Here is an 18918-nt window from a genome sequence, read left to right on the forward strand (position 1 = left end):
TTCTCGGCCACGGTGGCTCAGCTCCCAGGACAGCAGGGACTTGGGACCTCAGGCTGCTCCCCTCACTGCCCAGCCTGGGGGCCCCAGAAAGCCTCCTGTCGTTTCCCTCCTGCAGATCCTATGCACAGAGGCAGCCGCAGCAGCTGGAGAAGGAGCCCTGGATCTGAGGTGGGGCTACCGCACCCAAGGCTGCCCAAACCCGGGGGGTAGCGCCAACCCCGTGAGACTTCCTGGTGAGGCCACCAGCAGAGAGGCTTCACCGTGACAGGATCTTCCCATTCTTGGATGCTTCCTCATGAACCCATAGTTTTTAATCCAAAAAGTCAGATCATTCAAACTTATAGCTCTAAAATCAGCTGCAACTCAGGCACACTCCACGTAGATCTGCATCAGGTGACCGCTGACGTCCCCATGCTCCGCCCCTGCAGTCCAGCTGCGGAGACGCCGGATTCACGGACCTGGAATCCCCGAAGGGTCCCTGCGCAGCAGTTCTATACCCTCCGACACCGCGTGGAGCACGACACACTGTGCACATCCAGGGGCAAACACGGAGCACAGCGCGGCTCACGGCAGCCTTTCGGGCCCTCAGTGCCCTGCATAATTTAAAAGCCCTGCCGCCCAGCTGGTAGTTCCTGTGGCTCAGTGACTTGGCAGCAATGGAGCCACCTTCCCACGTTTAGGTCCCTCAGGAATTTAACCAAACAAACAGCCCTGAAGCAACCAAGAGTCTCACTCAGTGGGGCCACGCATTGGCAAACTAGCACGGTGAGAAAGCTGGACAGCCACTGTGCGAGGGTTTCCGGGACAAGGCTTGGCCTCCTCTCCCAGCCCCACCGAGAGCCTCCAGCCCTCAGAATACAAATTGGGAGACGGGAGGAGGCCCTCACATGCTTGTGGAAGCATCCATCTGTCTTGCGTGTTTTTGTCCTTTGTCCTTTACTGCCACACATCACAAGAACGTAGGCACTAGTCCAGCCCTCCACCACTGTGCAGGGAGGGTTCTGCCGCTCAGGCCAGCTCTGCAGGTGCTAGGAGGAGTGTGGTCCATGGGACACCAGGCCTGAGATTTCTCTCTCCAGGCCCTGCCCTTAACTCAGATCCTCCCTGCAGGTCTCCGCCCCACCTGACACAAATTCTTTTAGGTCCCATTTCAGTCCTCTGGACACTGAGAAAGCAGTAAGGAATAACTCCCTTATGCCCGGCCTGGAGATAACCACACATAAACTATATTAGGCAACCACTTGTGCTTGGTGACCAGCTGTTTACAAAGCCAGCCCTTCTGGGAAGCAAAGCTGCAGAAAATCTAACTGAGACATCGGGGAAGAGGAAGTGGGCGGCCGCCGAGTCCCTTCCTAGGGCTCCCAAGTGACAGGCAGGCACAGAGGGTCGCCGTGTAGGCAGGGAGCTACCACAGCCCTGGCTGGGCCTAATCAGGCCTCCCTGCTGGCATAGAACCTCTGAACGACGGAGGAGAAACAGTGCAACTCCCAGACCGTGAGGGTCAGGAATGCCGAGAGTGTGTTCCTCCAAGTCAAAGAACGAGTCCTAAGGAACAGCGGAGGTTGAGTAGAAAACACTCCTCAAAAGGCAGAGACGGTAGTTCCTGAGAGACGGGGGCCCTAGTGGGTTGACGTGGGCCCCACTTCACAGGGGAAGTTCTACAGAGCAAACGCACGAGCTGGGTACAAGGTGGGTCAAAGCTAACCAGTTATCAGCAGGGTTCCCAGCACGCCGTTTAGGTAACGTTGATCCAGCGGGGAAGCAAGTCATGCAGCCAGTGAACGCGGAAGGAGCAAAGGCCCTTTTAGGAAGGGCTGGATCGGGACGTCCTGGTCACCCCGGCGTGACCGGCGTCTACGGAGACTCCTCGGATCAGGTGACACCACTTCTCTGAATAAAGGAGCCACGCAGGGCCGGCCCCAGTACACACGCCTCAACGCAGCTGTGATGTTCTCACCCTGGGCACTGACTCGCGAGGCCCAGCTGCTGCCAGCCTGCGGTGTCTCTGCCTGACTCAGCTGTCTGTGACACTGTCTGTGGGCTCTGTCTTAGCCTCTCTCTCTCTCTAGCTACTGTCATGCACTGCTCTACGGAGAGGATCACACAGCCAGGAACTGGGAGAGGCCTCTGGCCACTGCATAGAAGGAACCAACCCTCCCTCCAGCCAGCAGCTACAAACCACAAGAGCAAGCCCCAAGGCAGAGCCCATGAAGGTCACGGCAGCTGCGGGAGGGCCCTGCGCCAGTGACGCGCGGAGTACAGGATTCCTGGCACTCAGAGACTGTAGGAGAACACGTGCTGGGGTGCTACGCTACTCAATCTTGCATCAACGGGTCCTGGCACTCAGAGACTGTAGGAGAACACGTGCTGGGGTGCTACGCTACTCAAAATTGCATCAGTGAAGAGGCCCCATGTGGACTGAACCCTGAGATGGCCCAGAGGTACGTGAGGCAGCATCACTCAGGTGCCTGGGACCCAGGTTACTGCGGGAGGCCCAATGTGCCTGGTCCTGGTGCAACCACGCCACGCCTGAGATCCAAGCACCTTTTCCGTTCAGTCGGGCATAGATGCTCCGCCCTCGGGTCTTAATGGGCAGTGGGCTAGTCGGGCAAGCAGGGCACAGAGCACAGGGCCGGGACTGCAGACCACACACAGCCTGAGCCCAGGCTCTGCATGCCGATCTCCTGGCCTCGTCTTCCCCATCTGAGAACGGAGGTGCTGGGAGGGCTCCTGAGAGGGTCGGCCTGCCTTTGCCACACCGCCAGCCCTGAGGGAGCTCAGCAGGTGTGCAGCAAATCCCTGCAGAACAGAGCCGAAGTCCATGACTCAGGCGAGAACCACCGGAAGCCAGAGACAGTGCCTGCTGGTTTGTTTAAATGCGCATGGCTTCATGCACTAAGAGGGGCCAGTGCGGGCTGCTGGGAAGGCACGAGGCCAGGACACACGGTGGGACGGCTCATCCCCTTGCTCCCACAGCTGCACCCTGGCGTGGGACTGGGACACCAAGGACTCTGGTCCGCCGTGCAGAAGCCAGGAGTGTGCAGCAGGCTTGTCACCACTCTCAGCAGAGTCCCCAGCGCACCCCCCAGCCGTCCTTCCTGTGTCCGCTGTGGCAGGACTGGGAAGGCACGAGGCCAGGACACACGGTGGGACGGCTCATCCCCTTGCTCCCACAGCTGCACCCTGGCGTGGGACTGGGACACCAAGGACTCTGGTCCGCCGTGCAGAAGCCAGGAGTGTGCAGCAGGCTTGTCACCACTCTCAGCAGAGTCCCCAGCGCACCCCCCAGCCGTCCTTCCTGTGTCCGCTGTGGCAGGAAAAAAGAGCAAAGGAGAGCGAGGGATCCACAGCTTCTCCGGGGTCTCCCTGTCCACAGACGTGGCCTGGCCGCCTCCCTCCCCATGGTGCCTCTTCCCAGCTCCCTCAGCCTCTGATGCCGCTCGGCCCCTCCCTTGGCGCCCGCTGGACGCCATCCTGACCCAGGTCTTCAGCCTCCAACCTTCACCTCTCCTGTCCTCTTGCAGAACTGAGGGGGCAGCTGTCAAGACTTGGGTCATTCATTAATCTTAAACCTAATATTTGTATGCAACTTTCTTTACCCAGGAGTTACACTGAAAATGAGTTTCCTTGTTTTATTTTGAGACAGGGTCTCACTAGTCCAGGCTGGCCTCGGACATGTGGAGATCTTCCTGCCTCAGTGTCCTAGGCGCTGGGATTATAGGCATGTTACCACACCCAGCCTGAAAACGAGCATCTAAAGAAAACCAAAAATGACAAATGTTAGACACTGCACTTTTATAGAGGACATGCTTTATTCTTAAAGGTCTTGCTTTTCAAATCTAGGGTTATGAGCCAGAATCTTAGTAATTTAAAAAGCTGGTGTTCCGTGTGCTCTTGTAGCTAATTTAGAGAATGAGTGTTACTGGCAGGGGAATCGTAGTGTGCAGTTTTAAAGACACTGCTTCTTTTTTTTTTTTTTTTTTTTTTTTTTTTTTGTGGGGGGGGGGTCACGGGAAACAAACTCAACGCCAAGATGCTGCACCTCTGAGTGACATCCCTGCTCTTCTGCTAGGCATGCTGGTGCTGGCCTGTACACACATGTAGTCCCAGCACAGTGAGGCTGAGGCAGGAGGATCTTGAGTTTAAGGGCAGCCTGGCTACCTAGTGAGTTGGAGGCCAGCCTGGGATATAGTGAGACCTTGTCTCAAAAAACACAAGGAGACCATCTACTTTCTTACTAAAAACAGCTGGATCAGTGAGCCCTCTTTCTGCTACCTTCTTGACCAGTATTTTTCGAGTTCGTCCTTTCCATGGTAACCTGAAACGTATCCCCACTACAGACCACACAGGATTCTACAATTATCCATAACCAGACAAGAGCAATGACTTGCTTGATTTCCTGGTAACTGTTCTTTGCCAGCTGACAAGAATTTCCTCAAGGCGGTCTAACAATACAGACAGCTTTTCTCACTAGCATCTGGGAGCAAAGAGCCCCATTAAACTACAGATGAGATTAATTGGCCCGAGTTGCAATTTATTTTGGGGCTAGTTGGGCAGATGCCAGCCTTCCAGCTGCCAGAGCCATGCAAGCTCGCTGCAATGCTCCACTTTTGTAGAAGGAAAAGAGCACGGATGCAATCTGCAACACCCTTGAAACTCCCAGCCCCTCACCCCCTCCATCATGGCTGTTTGCCAGGAGCACCACGGAGCCGAGCAGGAGGAAAGATCAACTCTAAAACGAGGCGCTTCGTTATCGCAAGCACCATTGAGAGGGCGAAGCCTGCCAGGCTTGAGCGATATCCCATGCGCCAGACAGGAAATAAAACCTGAGCTTAGAAAAGTTACAGGACTCCGCCGGCAGAGATTTGAGAAGGCTGCACACACTTTCCGCCACTGGGAAAGCGCAGCAGACTACGTCCCCAGGGTTTTAGGTACTTAGTGCGCTTGGCGCGCACACAGTGCTCACAACATGGTGAATGTTAAATGACAAATCATTAAATAAAGATGCATTGCCATGAGTCCTTTAAAATCCTCCCCCTCGCTTCCAGCACCTATGCATCCCATCATTCTTGCCACTTTATGAAGCAGCTCTGGAGTCCTCTTTCGTGAGGGCCTTCCCCAGATATGACTATAAATACGGTGGCTGGGCTGGGACGCAGCTCAGTGGTTCCGTCGCCTGCCTCCCAAACGCAAGGTCCAGAGTTCAATCTCTGGTACCAAAACAAAATAAACAAACAAACCGGTGAATGTTGCTGCTGCCGTCCCATGGAAAGGCAGCTCATAAAAACATGAGTGTCCTCATCCATCTTATTCATCTGGCACTGTGCGGTTTCTGGCTTTTCCAAAAAGTCAAAACGACCATGGAAGAGAAACACTTTGAATCGGTTCAGGTGTGCGGAGACAGCCAGGACAGCACAACAAACAGCCCTCGTGAAAGCAGACTCCAGAGCTGCTTCATGAAGTGCCAAGAACGACGGAGTAAGGGAAGTAAGGGGCTCACGGCAACGTGTCTTGTACCGCAATGAGGCTTCCCGATTTGCACGTTCACCGTACTTCTTGATCACACTGCTTGTGTGTGATACAGACGCACATGCATGTGTCACACACATACGTGAAACATCAGAATCTAAACATGCAGAAGAGAAGGAGGTGGTTAGGGACTTCAGCTCCTGAGCAATGACAGCCCCACGAGTCCCAGAATTACAGCTGCCGAAGTGAGCGACCCAGAAACGCCACAGAAGAGAGGAAAAAGAACCCCTCGACTTGCTCTCTGTAGGCAGAGCACAGCCTGGCCAGGCAGAGAACTTTCAGACGACAACCACTCTATTCCACATCATGCTGAAAAGCCAAAAAGCCACAGCCCCAGGACGGTGTCCCCAGGGAGAGCTGGGCCCCTCCCACTGAGCATTAACAAACGAGCCCCATCTCCTCTTTGCATTATTAGTGGATACCACAGGGGAGCCAGGACGCCCACTTCCAACCTGGCAGAACGACGTGGTCCCCTTCTCTAGAGGGACACTGTCCGAGGAGGTGAAAGGAGAAACTCCATCCCAGCTCAGTGGTAGCAGGGCCACCACGACGCCCAGACAGGGCCAGAAGCAGGTGGCCCTTCCACTTCCAGGCGGGGCAGCATCAGTGGGAGCCCAGTGGGGAGCTGAATTTCTATCCTGAGCAGCAGTGACAGGGCCCCACCCCACCCAGGGTCAAGGAGCGATACTCAGAGATCCTGGCTCTCTGCACACCGGCTTCACTGTGGAGCAGTGTCACAGCAGGCCTGCAAATGAAGTTTAAATAAGACGCAGAATCTTAAAAGAATACCCACAGCACCCCTGCTTCAGTAGAAAATCATTAATTATCCCAAGAACCAGGAGGATCCGAGTGAATGAGTAAAACTAATCAGCACCAGCACCATGATAAGACCCAAATGTCAAAATTATCTGACAAGGATTTCAAAGCAGACATCATCAAATGCTTCAGTGAGCACTCAGGAACACACTTGAATCAAGGGAGAAAAGAGGAAGTCTCAGCAAAGAAAAAGAACTTAGAAAGAACCAAATGAAAACTGCAGAACTAAAAATGAAAAACAAAAAAATGGCAAACAGCTCAGTGGATGGGCTACAGTTTGGATGAGGAAGGTCCTCAAAGGCCCTTGTACTAAAGGCTCCTTGGCCAGAGTGGCACTAATGAGAGGTCATGGGACCTGGAAAAGGCGGGGCCTCGAGGGAGCTCTTCCGGGTCATTAAAAGCAACGGAAGTGCAGAACCTGGGCCCCTTCTCCTTCTGCGGCCTCACCACAGACCCCAAACCAACAAGGCAACTGGCCATGGACAGAAACTTCCCAAACTGTGAGCCAAAAGAGACCCTTGGTCCTCATAAGCTGATGGTCTCAGCCTTTATTACAGTTATGGAAAGCTGCCTACCAGATGGGCTTACCGGGAGAATGGACGGACCGAGGAGAAAGTCAGGATCTTGAAGGCAGATCAATAGGACTTATCCAATCTGAACACCCCGAGAAACAGACTGAGAAGATGAACAGAACCTTGAGGTGTATGGGACCACACAAAGGTCTAACGTGCACATCAGGGCGTCTCCGGTAAGGACAAAAAGAGTGCAACTGAGTAACTACTAAGAAATCATTTGGCAAAACAACAACAAAGCCAACTCATAAACCTACATGGGCTGGGGATTTAGCTCAATGGCACCACGCCTGCCTCGCAAGTGCAAGGTCCTGAGTTCGATCCCCAGTACCCCCCTCAAAATGCATTTCAACTATAATGACACAGGTGGGTCAAAGCTAAGGATGAAGAAAGATAAACCACAGAAAAACTAGTCACAAGGAAGGAACAGTGGCTAGATTAATGTAAGCTAAAGAAGATGAAGGGGAGTGGCTAAACTGACATAAAGTATGCTTCATGTGCTTTCAAAGTAAACTGTACTTCGTGTACAGTTCACAGTAAAATATGACAAACAGATTTCAGTTACCAGCGATGCAGCGATGAAAAGGCAAATCCCCAAGAAGCTGCAGTGACCCTAGGTGAGTATGAATAAGCAACAAGAAATAATATAACCAAAAGGAGAGTGGACAGATGCAAATTACTACGGTCAAAGATGTCAACGGTTCCCTCCCAACGACTGACAGAACCAGAGGAAGTGAAAGGGCCCAACCTCATCCAGCGGGATCCAAGTGGCCATTTACTGAACACCACACCCAAGGACAGCAGAATATAGAGTATTCTCCAGTCAGATACCGTGACGAAATCACAACAAAACTTATCCTGGATCATGAAATAAACCTCAAGAACTGAAGTCCTACAGAGCAGAATGCCGCAAGAACAGGGAGCTCTCCCATTATGTGGGAACGGACATCTAGACTAGCCAGGCAGCAAAGAAGTTTCAGGAGAAATAAAGTGACTTACGCAACTGAATGAAGATTAAAGTACCACACGTGGGACTCTGCAGGACCCAGATAAAGCGGAGCTTGCACCGGGGGATTACTCAAGCCCGTAATCCAATCACTCGATTCGAGAAACTGGAAAAGGAAGAGCAAAGCAGACACCAAAGAGGCAGAAAGGAGACAATAATAAAGAAGAACATGGATGTCAATGAAGTTGAAAGTAGAAAAAAAAAACAATGAAAAAATCAGTTGAATAACAACAAAAGGGACCGGTAAAACTGACAAAGGAAAAAATCAAACAAATGAGAAGGAACAAACTACCAGCACCAGGAACACAATAGAGGTTGCAGACCCTGTGGGCATCCAAGGGAAGAGGGATAAGGACGAACCACTCTCCACCCCTGCGGGTGACAGCTTCAATAAGACAGACATTATCCTCAGCGGGCACCGACTCCACCGTCTCGGGTAACTCGAGCGGCCCACAGCTGCTAAGGACATCGAAGTCATCACAAAGAACCTGAAAAGCAAGGTCCCCGAGCCCACGTGGCTTCACCACCAAACACTAAAGTAATCAACATCAGCTGCACATACTCCCTTTCAGAAAAGGGAAGCCCTCCTAACGCCTACTGAAGCCAGTTCTACCCCGACGCCAAAAGCAAACGAAGATATTACGAGAGCAGAATGCTATACACCAACACCCCTTGTAAATATCGGTACAGAAATGTAACAAAATAAGTGAGTAGCATTGAGCAAAATACAGAAAAAATGATACACTATGGCCAAGTGGGGTTTATTCCAAAGGTATAAGGCTGATTCAATATACAGAAATCAAGGTAATCTACCATATTAGCCAAAGCCATGAGCTAAAGAAGAAAAATTACACCATCCGTTCATTTGATGCAGGAAAAACGTCTGACAAAACTCAGTACCCATTCATGATGAAAACTCTCAAAACATTAGAAAGAGAAAGGGCATCTACCCAAAGTGTACAGGTGAAATCACCTATCACGGTGAGGCTCTGGACGCTTCCTTCTGAGGTCAAGACCAAGGCAGCACATCCGCCCTACCACTCTGTTCGTACACTGTACGGTTTTATGCAGCACAGTGAAGCAGAAGACGGAAGTAAAGGCACACAGATGCAAAAGGAAGACATAAAACTGTCTCCATGGCGAATGACGCTTTGCCAATTTTCTTTGTAGAAAATCTATGAAAAACCTGCTAAGAACAGAAGACCAGCATCATATCCCAGCAACCTGCAGCGGCACAGCTCACAGCAGCTACATCTGGGCAGCGGCTGTGAATGTCGTGTTTACACTGAATGGAGTGTCACTCTGCCACGCCGAGGACAAACTCGAGTCATCTGTAGGAGACGATAATGTTAAATGAAATAAATCAGACGCACAAGCTTCAATATCGCGTGGTTTCACTTATATGAGAAACCCAAATTGTAAATAAAGAGAAAAAGAAAAGACAGATAACCGGAACTAGGAAGACAGACCTTTTTCAAATGAGAAGTGGAACCAGAGATGGAAGGAGGGGGAAGCGAGGGGAGAAGAGGATGAAAACAGAATTAAGATGGAATGTAATCATTACGTACTGCAAATGTGGACCAATAAAAATAAATTAAAAATCAATTTAGGACTGGGGATTTAGCTCAGCGGTGCCACCACATGCCTTGCAAGCACAAAGTCCCAAGATCGATCCCTGGTCCAGAAAAACCAAAAATCAATTGTATTTCAGTCCGTGTAGGAGACAGAGTATCTCACAGTGGTTTGGATTTGCCAGTTTCAAATGACTGCGCATGGTTTTGTGCCTTTGCACAGTGGCACAGCGGCTCTTGCAGGTGTAACTCTAACAGGGAGTAACCAACGACCCAGCAGGCACACTCAGTCATAGGGCTTGCACAGGCTGGAGTCAGGAAGAGCTAAGCACAAGGGGAACGCACCGTGCAAGGAGCTTCGAGGAAAGGCTGGGAGCTCCAGGGCAGAGACCACCCCCAGCCTGCCAGGGACGGGCACCTCCCTGTATGTGCTGAGGAGATGCGTGTCCCCAGGGTAACTCTGGGTCCATCCCCAGAGAACCCGGTGAAGAGCACCGAACCCTAACTTTGGCCTGGCCAGGCCCTAGCACTTGTCCCTTCTGGGTACACCCAAATTTCTGACCTACAGAAGCTGTGCGATGATCAATTTATGTTACTGTAAGATGCTAAGTTTATGGTAATTTGTTATGGTAGCAAAAAGAAACTAATGCAGGGACTTGTCTGTTAAAAACAGCTATAAAAGAACAAATGGGAAATTCATATATAGACGGGATATTAGATGTTATGTAATTTCTGCCAGTTTTCTTAGTTGTTAAAATGGCATTCCGGTTAGGGAGGAGAAATGTCCTAATTCTTCAGACAGAAATACTGAAGAACTTAGGGACAAAGTGTCATGATGTCCGCAAGTTACACCTAAATAACTCAGGGAGAAAACACACACACACACACACACACACACACACACACACACACACACCCGCGCCTGGCTTCGCTTTTTAAAATTTGTGGTTTTATTATTCAGTTATAGTCTATTTTATGTCTAAAAGAACTGATGATGAGCCTGTATTCTGAGTCCTACTGAATGAACTGGCAGTGCGAACACTCCCAAGATTTCTTTTTTTTTTTTTAACTAGAAAAACAAAATGACAGACCCACTCAGAAACTCAGGATGAGGCCCCCAAACCTGAGCGTTAATGAGCCCTCTTGGTAATTCTAGAGCCGCCAGTCTAAGGATGCTCACAAATCATCTGTGTAATTTTCATAAAGTAACTCATCTTCACGGCCATTAGCCCCACTTCCGGCACGCGGACGGCTCCGCGTTCACACGCTCACATCTACGTGTTCCGGCAAAGTCTGGACCTGGCTGAGGGCAAGACTGACCCTGGCCTGGAGCTGGCTCAGCCGCAGAGAGAGGCTTCACCTCTACTTTCCAAGGCACTTAAAGAGTGATCGAATCTCTCCGGGTATCAAGAGGCGTTCACTCAGAAAGCAAGGAGGATCAAACAGGCCCCTCCTCCCATGTGTCGATGGTGAGAACCATCACCTACACCCAGGTCCCCAAGATGGGCCCAGATTGGCCTCCTGGAAGCACATAACCAGTCTGAAGTCAGAGTTCTGTGCCCTTAACCGGATGTGCACCCCGCAGGAATAACCTGACTGTGCTCACAACCACCAGGCAGGACAGAACACAGGCCTTGCTTAGCCACAGGCACTAATGGGACAGCCCCAGCCTTCCTTCCCAGGGGGGCAATGAGTCCCCACCCCAGGCCCCCACCCAGTTCCACACCAGCTCGGAACTTCCTGTGTGCAGGTTAATGCCCAGTGTTAAGGGCTGCATCATTTCAGCTAAAAAGGTCTTCCTTTCCCCTCCTGAGCTCCAGCCCTAATCCAAGGGAATCCTGTGAGAAAAGGTTAATTTCCAGACTTGAGGCAGAAGCAGTATCCAGTGTCACGGATGTGCCAGATGAACTGTTTCACCTCCGTGAGGACTTGAAAGGGACCGGGAGAGTCCAGCATCCCGGTGCCTGTTACACGTTGTCAAGGCAACTGGCTCTGAGCTCTGGCAACAGAAAGCTCCCAGCCGCATTCTCAAGCGCTCCCGCTGGCCCCCAAGTTCTTTTTGTTTTAAGCTATTCTTTCAATTCTTTTAAAATAAAAAACATTTAACGATGTATGTATCTTTCTATTATGCTGGAGGCCCTGTTATTTCCTGTAGTTCAATCCTTTCTATCAGACATCTAGTCCTCTACATAAAGCACCAAGTTCTTGAGGGCCTTGAAGCAGTAATAATCCGTACTTTGCAAGCACACAGATCTCACTGGCTTTGAAAATGAACCCAGGCAGGAATGATGCAAAGAGCCTGTGTGGATTGGAAGAAAAGAGGCTGCTGCTCCTGAACCGTGACAATCACATGTGGGTGGGGAAGAGAAGCTGAAACAAAGACCCAAAGAATTGTGGTAAAGGTGCCCTAGGTAGGGAAAAAACCCTTAAAATGCAATGTGCAAACTGCTCTCCCAGGGTGCCCAGGCACTGTTCCCTGTGCCATGTGTGATGATGGAACTGTGATTATAAGAAAGTAAGCAACAGACAGAGTCTTTCTATTTTAGCGACCCGTACTGAGCCCATGACAGGAGAAATCATACCATGGAGAGAAAGTGAGAGAGAGAAAGGAACAAAGACTCCTGTGCCAACAGCAGGTGCCGTGGGCCCAGCGCGCCGCCCTCTGGGAGGTGTCGATGGGTTAGCTTGGGGGGCTCCGGGCCGCCCAGAGGCCTGGCCCACGAAAGGCAAGGCGGGCTTGCCGCCCTGGCCGTCCGCTACCCACTGTTCTCCCCCACGTGCAGGAAGAGCATGAGGTCCATTTCGAGCTCGTGTCAGGGAATAAGTGTCTGTCTAAGAGTCCTGCCTGGTCCCACCCCGCCTCGAAACAGGCAAAGTCGTCGGCCTTCCTGCTGGGCGGATGTGTACGAGGACTGAACAGAGAGACGCCAGGAACCACACAGGAGAATTGACAGGCCTGTGAAAATGATGGCAAATAAAAACACAAGGTCTCTGCAAAAAAGACTCATAAAATAGCCAAATCTTGAATATGCCCTGAGGGAAAGCAAGGAAAGTTGAGTTCATTCACCTCCGGTTATACCCAGGACTGGACTACGTCCTCTCCGCTCTGATTTAATTTTCCAATGGAGCACAGGGTTTGAGGATGCCTGGCAAATGCCACAGACACACAAGGAAGGCTCCTCTGCAGAGTCCAGAGGGTCTCTGGCGTTGAATCCTATCTCGCTTGGAGGGTTTTTCTTCCTCTACTTGTGCCATTATGAAAGGAACTCCTAGGTACTGCCCCCAAAACAGTTACAAAGATGATTCCTGAGGAAAACCAGGCCTCAGGGCATAATTCAGTCAAGACTACAGACACCAGGCAGCCCCAGAGCCTGGGGCAGAAAGTAGAGCCCGAAGTCGCACTCGGTTCCATGGCCCTTGGGGGAACAGAAAGTGTCCCGTCATGAGGAACCTCAAGGGCTGCCTCCAGCTAGTTCCTCAGCACCTGGGAGTTCGGACTGGTGTGCAGTGTGGCCTCAGGCTGCGAGGGGCCTGTGTGGGGCCCAGCGTGGCCCTGTAAGAGTGGGCCCGGTGAGCACTTTGGTCCAGGGGTAGCCCGGGTTCTCCTCTTCCCGTCTCTCCCCCATCGTCACTGGCCATGAGGCAGGTAGCTCCGCTCTGCCACACATACACCATGCTCCATGCGCTGCCTCCGGGGGGCCGGAAGCACCAGGCCAATGAGTCATGAGGAGAACCCCAAACTGTGAGTCCAGGTAAACCTTTCTCTCCCTATGCGGCTCATCTCGGAGTCTGCCGCGGTACTGGAAAGCTGACGCACACAGACGCAGTCCATGCCTTCCCAGAACCCTGTGCTTATTCCAGAAAGACGCCCCCCCCCCATTACAGGCTGGAATATATTTCCTCTTTACTCTCCCTGAGTAAACGCTCAGCCAGGCACATTCAGCTTTCTTTTTTTGGGATGGGTACCAGGGATTGAACTCAGGATCTTGTGCTTGCAAAGAAGGCAGCAGCCCCATTGAGCTAAACCCCTGGCCCACATTCAGCTTTTACTTTGTTCCTTTCCCTCTCCTCAGTATGCTACAGGCCACTTTGGGGACCAATGTGTGAAACAGTGAAACCAGAGCTTGGCACTGTGGCGCACAGTTCTAATCCCAGCACTCAGGTGGCAGAGGCAGGAGGATCACCACAAATTCAAGGCCAGCCTGGGCTATAGGTTGAGACCTTGTCTCAAACACCCAACCACTACAAAAAAAAAGTGAAACCAGTGCTGTGTCAAGGTCCCCTGTGGCTGTCCTGACGACTCAGGGGAGGTATGTGACTTCCAGAAACATCCACCAGGGCTCCGTGTGAGGCAGATGGGAAGGCGGCCGGGGAGCTGGAACACCCGGCTCAGGCAGGAGGAGGTGCCAGGACCCTGGCTTCAGGTTGGCTCTGTGGGGGAGGAAGATGCCATTTCTGAGCCAGCTTCATTTTAAATACTCTTTTCATTGTCAGCCAGCCATGTGCTGATTACCTAGTTTTTACAAGACTTCAGGAATATTGTTTGCAAAAGGCACTGCTTTGTTTCGTCAATGAAATAAGCCATTCTTGTACCTCCTCCTTTGGCTGCCTGGCAGGCACCAGACTGTAACAGCCCCATGAGAAAATGCTCCTGGATTTAGGGCAAAAGCAGGTACTAAACTTGTTTCTACTGCTCCATTACAGTGCTCCACAGACTGTAAAGGTGGGGAGGAGGCCTGAGAGAGCCGTATGGGTACTGGAAACCACAGAGGGGCCAGGGACGGGCCAGGGCGGTGGGGACTTTCAGCAGAAGAGACCAGACAGAACCACACAGAACAAAAGCCCCACCCGCCACAGAGTCCCTGCCCCTCTTAGAAACAGGCCAGTCCTGAGAAACTCGGGCTCGGTACCCCGACACGACAGGGCAAGGGCGAGGGGAGGGGGCTGTGGCGGGGGAAAGCCAGTCTCGGCACACATCCATCAGTGTCCGTCAGGGTGCACCTGTGACGCTGTGATGCCGTAATCACACCTGCACAGAGGTCAGGCCAGAGACAAAGGAGCGCAAGGTGAGGCCACCAAACCCAGAGTGTGAACAGAGAGACAGGCTTCAAAAGTCATGAAAGAGTCATAAAAAGGGAAACTACACAGCCTTAAAATCACCTTTTCAAAGGACGTTTACTAAGACGGGAAAATATTCAGGAATACTAAGAAATGAGTAAGATTTTAAAGATATGTAGGTATAGCTCAGCAGTACTTAACAAGCTTGTACAAAGCCCTAGTTTAATCCCCAAAACCGAGATAAAATAAATATTTACTTTTATAAAAGCAAAGCACATAGAAGTTTTTCATTCCAGGATAAAAGACTGTAAGGAACCATACCAGGAGATTAAATTAGCCATCTGACCACCTTTTAAAAATCTTTTTCTGTATTTTCTAATCTGCTGTGACAATCAGGAAAACAATTCAGCAGCTTCTGAGGCACCTGGGGCTGCCTTTCTTGTCCAGGACTGGGCCTCCACCACTCGCCACTCAGGGGACCAGCGAGCCCGCCTCTGTCCTCAGGGACCCCCTGGTCCCCATCCAGTGTGCACCCCTGCTGCATCCTCCGTGACCCACGCCCTGCTGGCCCCTCCTGACCACGTGACGCGGGCACCAGGACTGCCCCACCTCTGCCTCGTATGGCGCATGACGGCCCGTCAGTGGCTCACTGTCAGGGCTGGGCTCAGCCTCAGAGGTTACAGAAAGCAGGAGGCCTGTCCAGGGCTTGGCGTTGGCCCTTTTCCTCTGCACTCATTAGATCCCAGTCATTCAAGGACGGTGGGTGCAGGGGAGAGAAAGCTCAACGTGTCCGCCTGGGGCGTCTCCGGAGTGCAGCAGTGACGCCCGGGGACTCCGGGGAGTGAGTGCATGCCGGGGGAGGGGCACGGGGTGGGCACTCGGCCAGTGACCTGCGGGGTCCCTTCAGGGTCACTATGACACCCCGGCCTCCTGGGAGCCCCCCTGGTCCGGCATTCTCCACTAGCTTTGATGCCCACAGGTGCCTTACACACCCAAAGGTCATACGTGACAGAATCTCTGGGTTCTCAGGAGTCTTCATTGCAAACGTGGAAGAAAATATAAATAAGCGGCCGGTCACCTTCCCACACCAGCACCTACAGGTCTGTGGGTGGACAGTTACCCTCCTGGATGCAGATTCCACTTGTCTTTTCAAACTACTGCTCAGAGCAAGAGAAACCCTGCACAGAGCCCTTGCCACACATAAATGACAGCTGCTCGTGAAGTTCACTAAGAAGGCAACTCTCGCACTTGATTCCACAGAAAATGTGCACGCAGGATGCTTCTGTATTTGGGGAGTGTGAGCCCTTCCCACTCTCCCTTCTCCCGACCGGAGCTGAGGGGCAGCGCCCCACGCAGCGCCGTGGCCTCCCGGGAAGAGGCGGACTTACCCTATCCCAGCTGAAGCACAGGCCCAGGCGGTCAAGCTGGCTCCGCATGTGCTCGATGTTACTGTGGGGCAGAGGAAGGCAGACGAGTCGGTTCTGGAGAGCAGGGTGAAAGCTACAAGCAGGCTACACTTTGAGAGTGTGGAGAGAAACTGGAAAAGGCTAGACTATTCAAAGGGACTTTATGCGTTGTTTTGCCCCAGCAGAAAGATTTGTATCGCTAAGAGTCCCTGAAAATACCAATATACTGGAAGATGCCCACTACTTGGACACAAGCACAAGCCACTGGAAACCAGAGTCGTCTTGGCCCTGCGAACGGGTCCTCCTCCTGGCTCCACAGAAAGACAGCCCCTTGGATACTCCTGGCCCATCCTTACGTCTGCATCTGTACAGGTCTGAGCCAATCAATTACAATTTGAAGTGAAGACAACAGAAGCTCTAATGTACAAATTGTAGGAATTTAAACTGGGCTGGGGGTGAGGCTTTGGGGGTACCAGGCCCGAGGCTGGGTCCCGAGCACCACAAACAAAGAAATGAAACAAAGACATACAGTGCTTTGTCGATCAAAATCTAAAACCCAAAACTGTCCAACATTTGGGCCGCAGGGAGATAAGCAAGTTAATCAATGTAGAATATAATATGGAGGGCCAGGGATTTAGCTCAGTGGTTCTGCCTCCTGCCTCAAAAGCACAAGGTCCCGAGTTCGACCCTGGTAACCCCCTAAAAAAGGAATAAGGAAATAAATAATTTTTAAAAGAACTCATTCACTTCTATGCCACCTTAAGTTCCATCCAACACACTGAAAACACAAAGAGCCCTCCACATGACCTCTGACTGGCTGGTGACAATTTAATTCCAGGCCTCGAGCAGAAAAGGGCTGCACCTTTGTTCAGTCTCACGAGGTAGCAACTATGTCTATCTATCGCTCAGGTAAGTGAATCAAGGCACAGAGGGGTGAAGTGATTTACTCAAGGGACCAGCCAGCAGGAAGGAGAGGCTGAAGGGACCCAGGCAGCCCGGCCCGGCTGGAAAAGGGCCGGGCAATGAGCAGTGGGAGCTGCGCCACAGTCTCAGTTACAACTACTCAGCTCTGCCACCAGGGAAGATGCACTAATGAATGCAAAGTTAAATTGACAAAAACAAGCAGGATGGACCTGCCCACAGGCCACAGTGTGCTGGCCTCTGGTTCGGCACATTTCAAACGCAGGCCACATTTGATGAGCTGTCGGTTGAGGTTTCTTCCCTTCCGTTAACCTAGAACTAACTATAACTGGGGATTAAGAGGAAAAAGGGAAATAGGAATAGTGCAAGGGCAGCAGGGCATGTGTCCTGGGCAAAAGAGAGAAGGGAGGTGAAGGCTCTGAGACAGGCTGCAAGCCACCCAGCATCACGAGCCACACCCAGCGTGGTGGCCTCCTCCTCACTGCCCACGGAGGAGCCCCTGGCTCGTGAGAAATAAAGACGAGGAGTTACAAGTCAGAGAAACCTTCAGTAGTGTTCAGATACAGGTCAAACTAAAGTCTAGAGGACAAGAAGCATCACAGAAACACTGAATGCAATTTTTTCCTCCTTTTTCCCTCCTAAATGCAAATGCACAAAGGAAGAACTTGGTAAACTATTGTTTAGCATCCAAATGAATGTGTGAGGTGTAAACACCAGCTGCCTCCGATCTTTATTAGATAAAAGGCAAACACCTACTTATCTCTGCTAGGCTGTGGGGTTTGGCTCGGCTTTCTACCTCTCTGTATAGGCGAAAATGAACTTCAAGGTTTCGACAGGCAAGTGCTGCGTGTGTGTCTGTAAACACCTACCTCTGCGTCCAGCTCTGTGGGTGTAAGTTCCTCTCGATGGCGGCATTTTCGGCAGGTAACCCAAAGGCATCCCATCCCATGGGGTGGATGACCTGGCACAGAAAGAGAAACGCCAGCCATGGCAAATCACTACATCCACAAGCAGCTTCCCCGGGCGCACACGTTTTACCCTCCCTGGGAGGTCGACCCCAAGTCTGTCCAGGGCAGCCTGAGATGCCAGTGCTGAAGGAAATCTAGCAGGTTCCACACCAAAGTGCAGACAGCGGTCATCTCTGAGGAAGGGTTGTCACGGGAACATTTTCCTTTCTCTTTCTCATCTGTATTGTCTAGGGTGAACCCAAACTGCTTTCCTGCAATTATAAGATGTTCTTTCAGTTTCAAAAATCTGTCTGTGTAAGATGTGTAAGCTTTCAAAATGCTCCTCCTGGGTCAGAAGTCTCCAGTCACGGAGCTGTGCTGTCCAAGATGGCAGCCAGAAGTCACCCGCAGCCACACACACTTCAACTTAATGGCAACAAAATAAGATTAAAAATTCAGCTCTTCAGTCTCACTAGTCACTTTCCAAAAGTGTGATGGGCTTTCCAAAAGGGTCCCAGCCACATGGCGCAGGTATGGACCATTCCCATGGCAACAGGAAGGCTGCTGGACAAGGGTTGTGACCAAGGGCCACACGGTGGCTCCCAGCAGCCCTTGCTCTACGTTCACCCACAAAGGTCTGTCCAGTGGCCTGGGCCACTCTTCCTCATGAACTCACTGGAGCCCAGCACACAGGCCCACCTGGTGCCCAGCACCACACCTGCCCAAGTTCGCCCTGGACCCGAGCTAGGCTGTTCTTGCCAGGGCGGTCCATCAGCAGAGGGCAGCCACCTCCACGGTGGGCAGGAAGGGCCCAGTCTCCGATCACCTCGGGGAGGACATGGCCCTGCGCAGACTCTGCCACGCCAGGCGGGCACCTGAGCACTCGTTCACATCCACCAGCAGCACAGGGGCTCTGAGCTGCTGCTCCCACGGGCCTGGCCACCCCGTCTGAGTCTCATTCCCAGGCCTGGCATCGAGGGACCCCAGGTTTCCCTGAGATGGCTCCTGCATTCCTACCCCATCTGAGGTCAACTCAACAGACCCCTTTTCTACGTGATGATTTCCAAAAGGGAAACGCAGCCCCAACAGGGC

The 18918-nt window shown here is 51.9% G+C and overlaps 1 protein-coding gene across 1 annotated transcript in view; it reads right to left on the bottom strand.

Annotated features, from left to right (window-relative positions):
• The window catches only part of Lars2 (leucyl-tRNA synthetase 2, mitochondrial), a 96190-nt gene that overhangs the window by 54236 nt on the left and 23036 nt on the right, over positions 1 to 18918 (bottom strand). The window contains exons 4-5 of the mRNA XM_033762707.1: positions 17749 to 17840; positions 15941 to 16001 (exon numbers count right to left, since the gene is read on the bottom strand). Of these exons, the coding sequence (XP_033618598.1) occupies positions 15941 to 16001; positions 17749 to 17840 (153 nt within the window). The remainder of the gene's footprint in view (positions 1 to 15940; positions 16002 to 17748; positions 17841 to 18918) is intronic.

Source organism: Fukomys damarensis, unplaced genomic scaffold (genome assembly GCF_012274545.1).
Source record: "Fukomys damarensis isolate Sample0158 unplaced genomic scaffold, DMR_v1.0_HiC HiC_scaffold_12, whole genome shotgun sequence".
NCBI classification, from domain to species: Eukaryota; Metazoa; Chordata; class Mammalia; order Rodentia; family Bathyergidae; genus Fukomys; species Fukomys damarensis.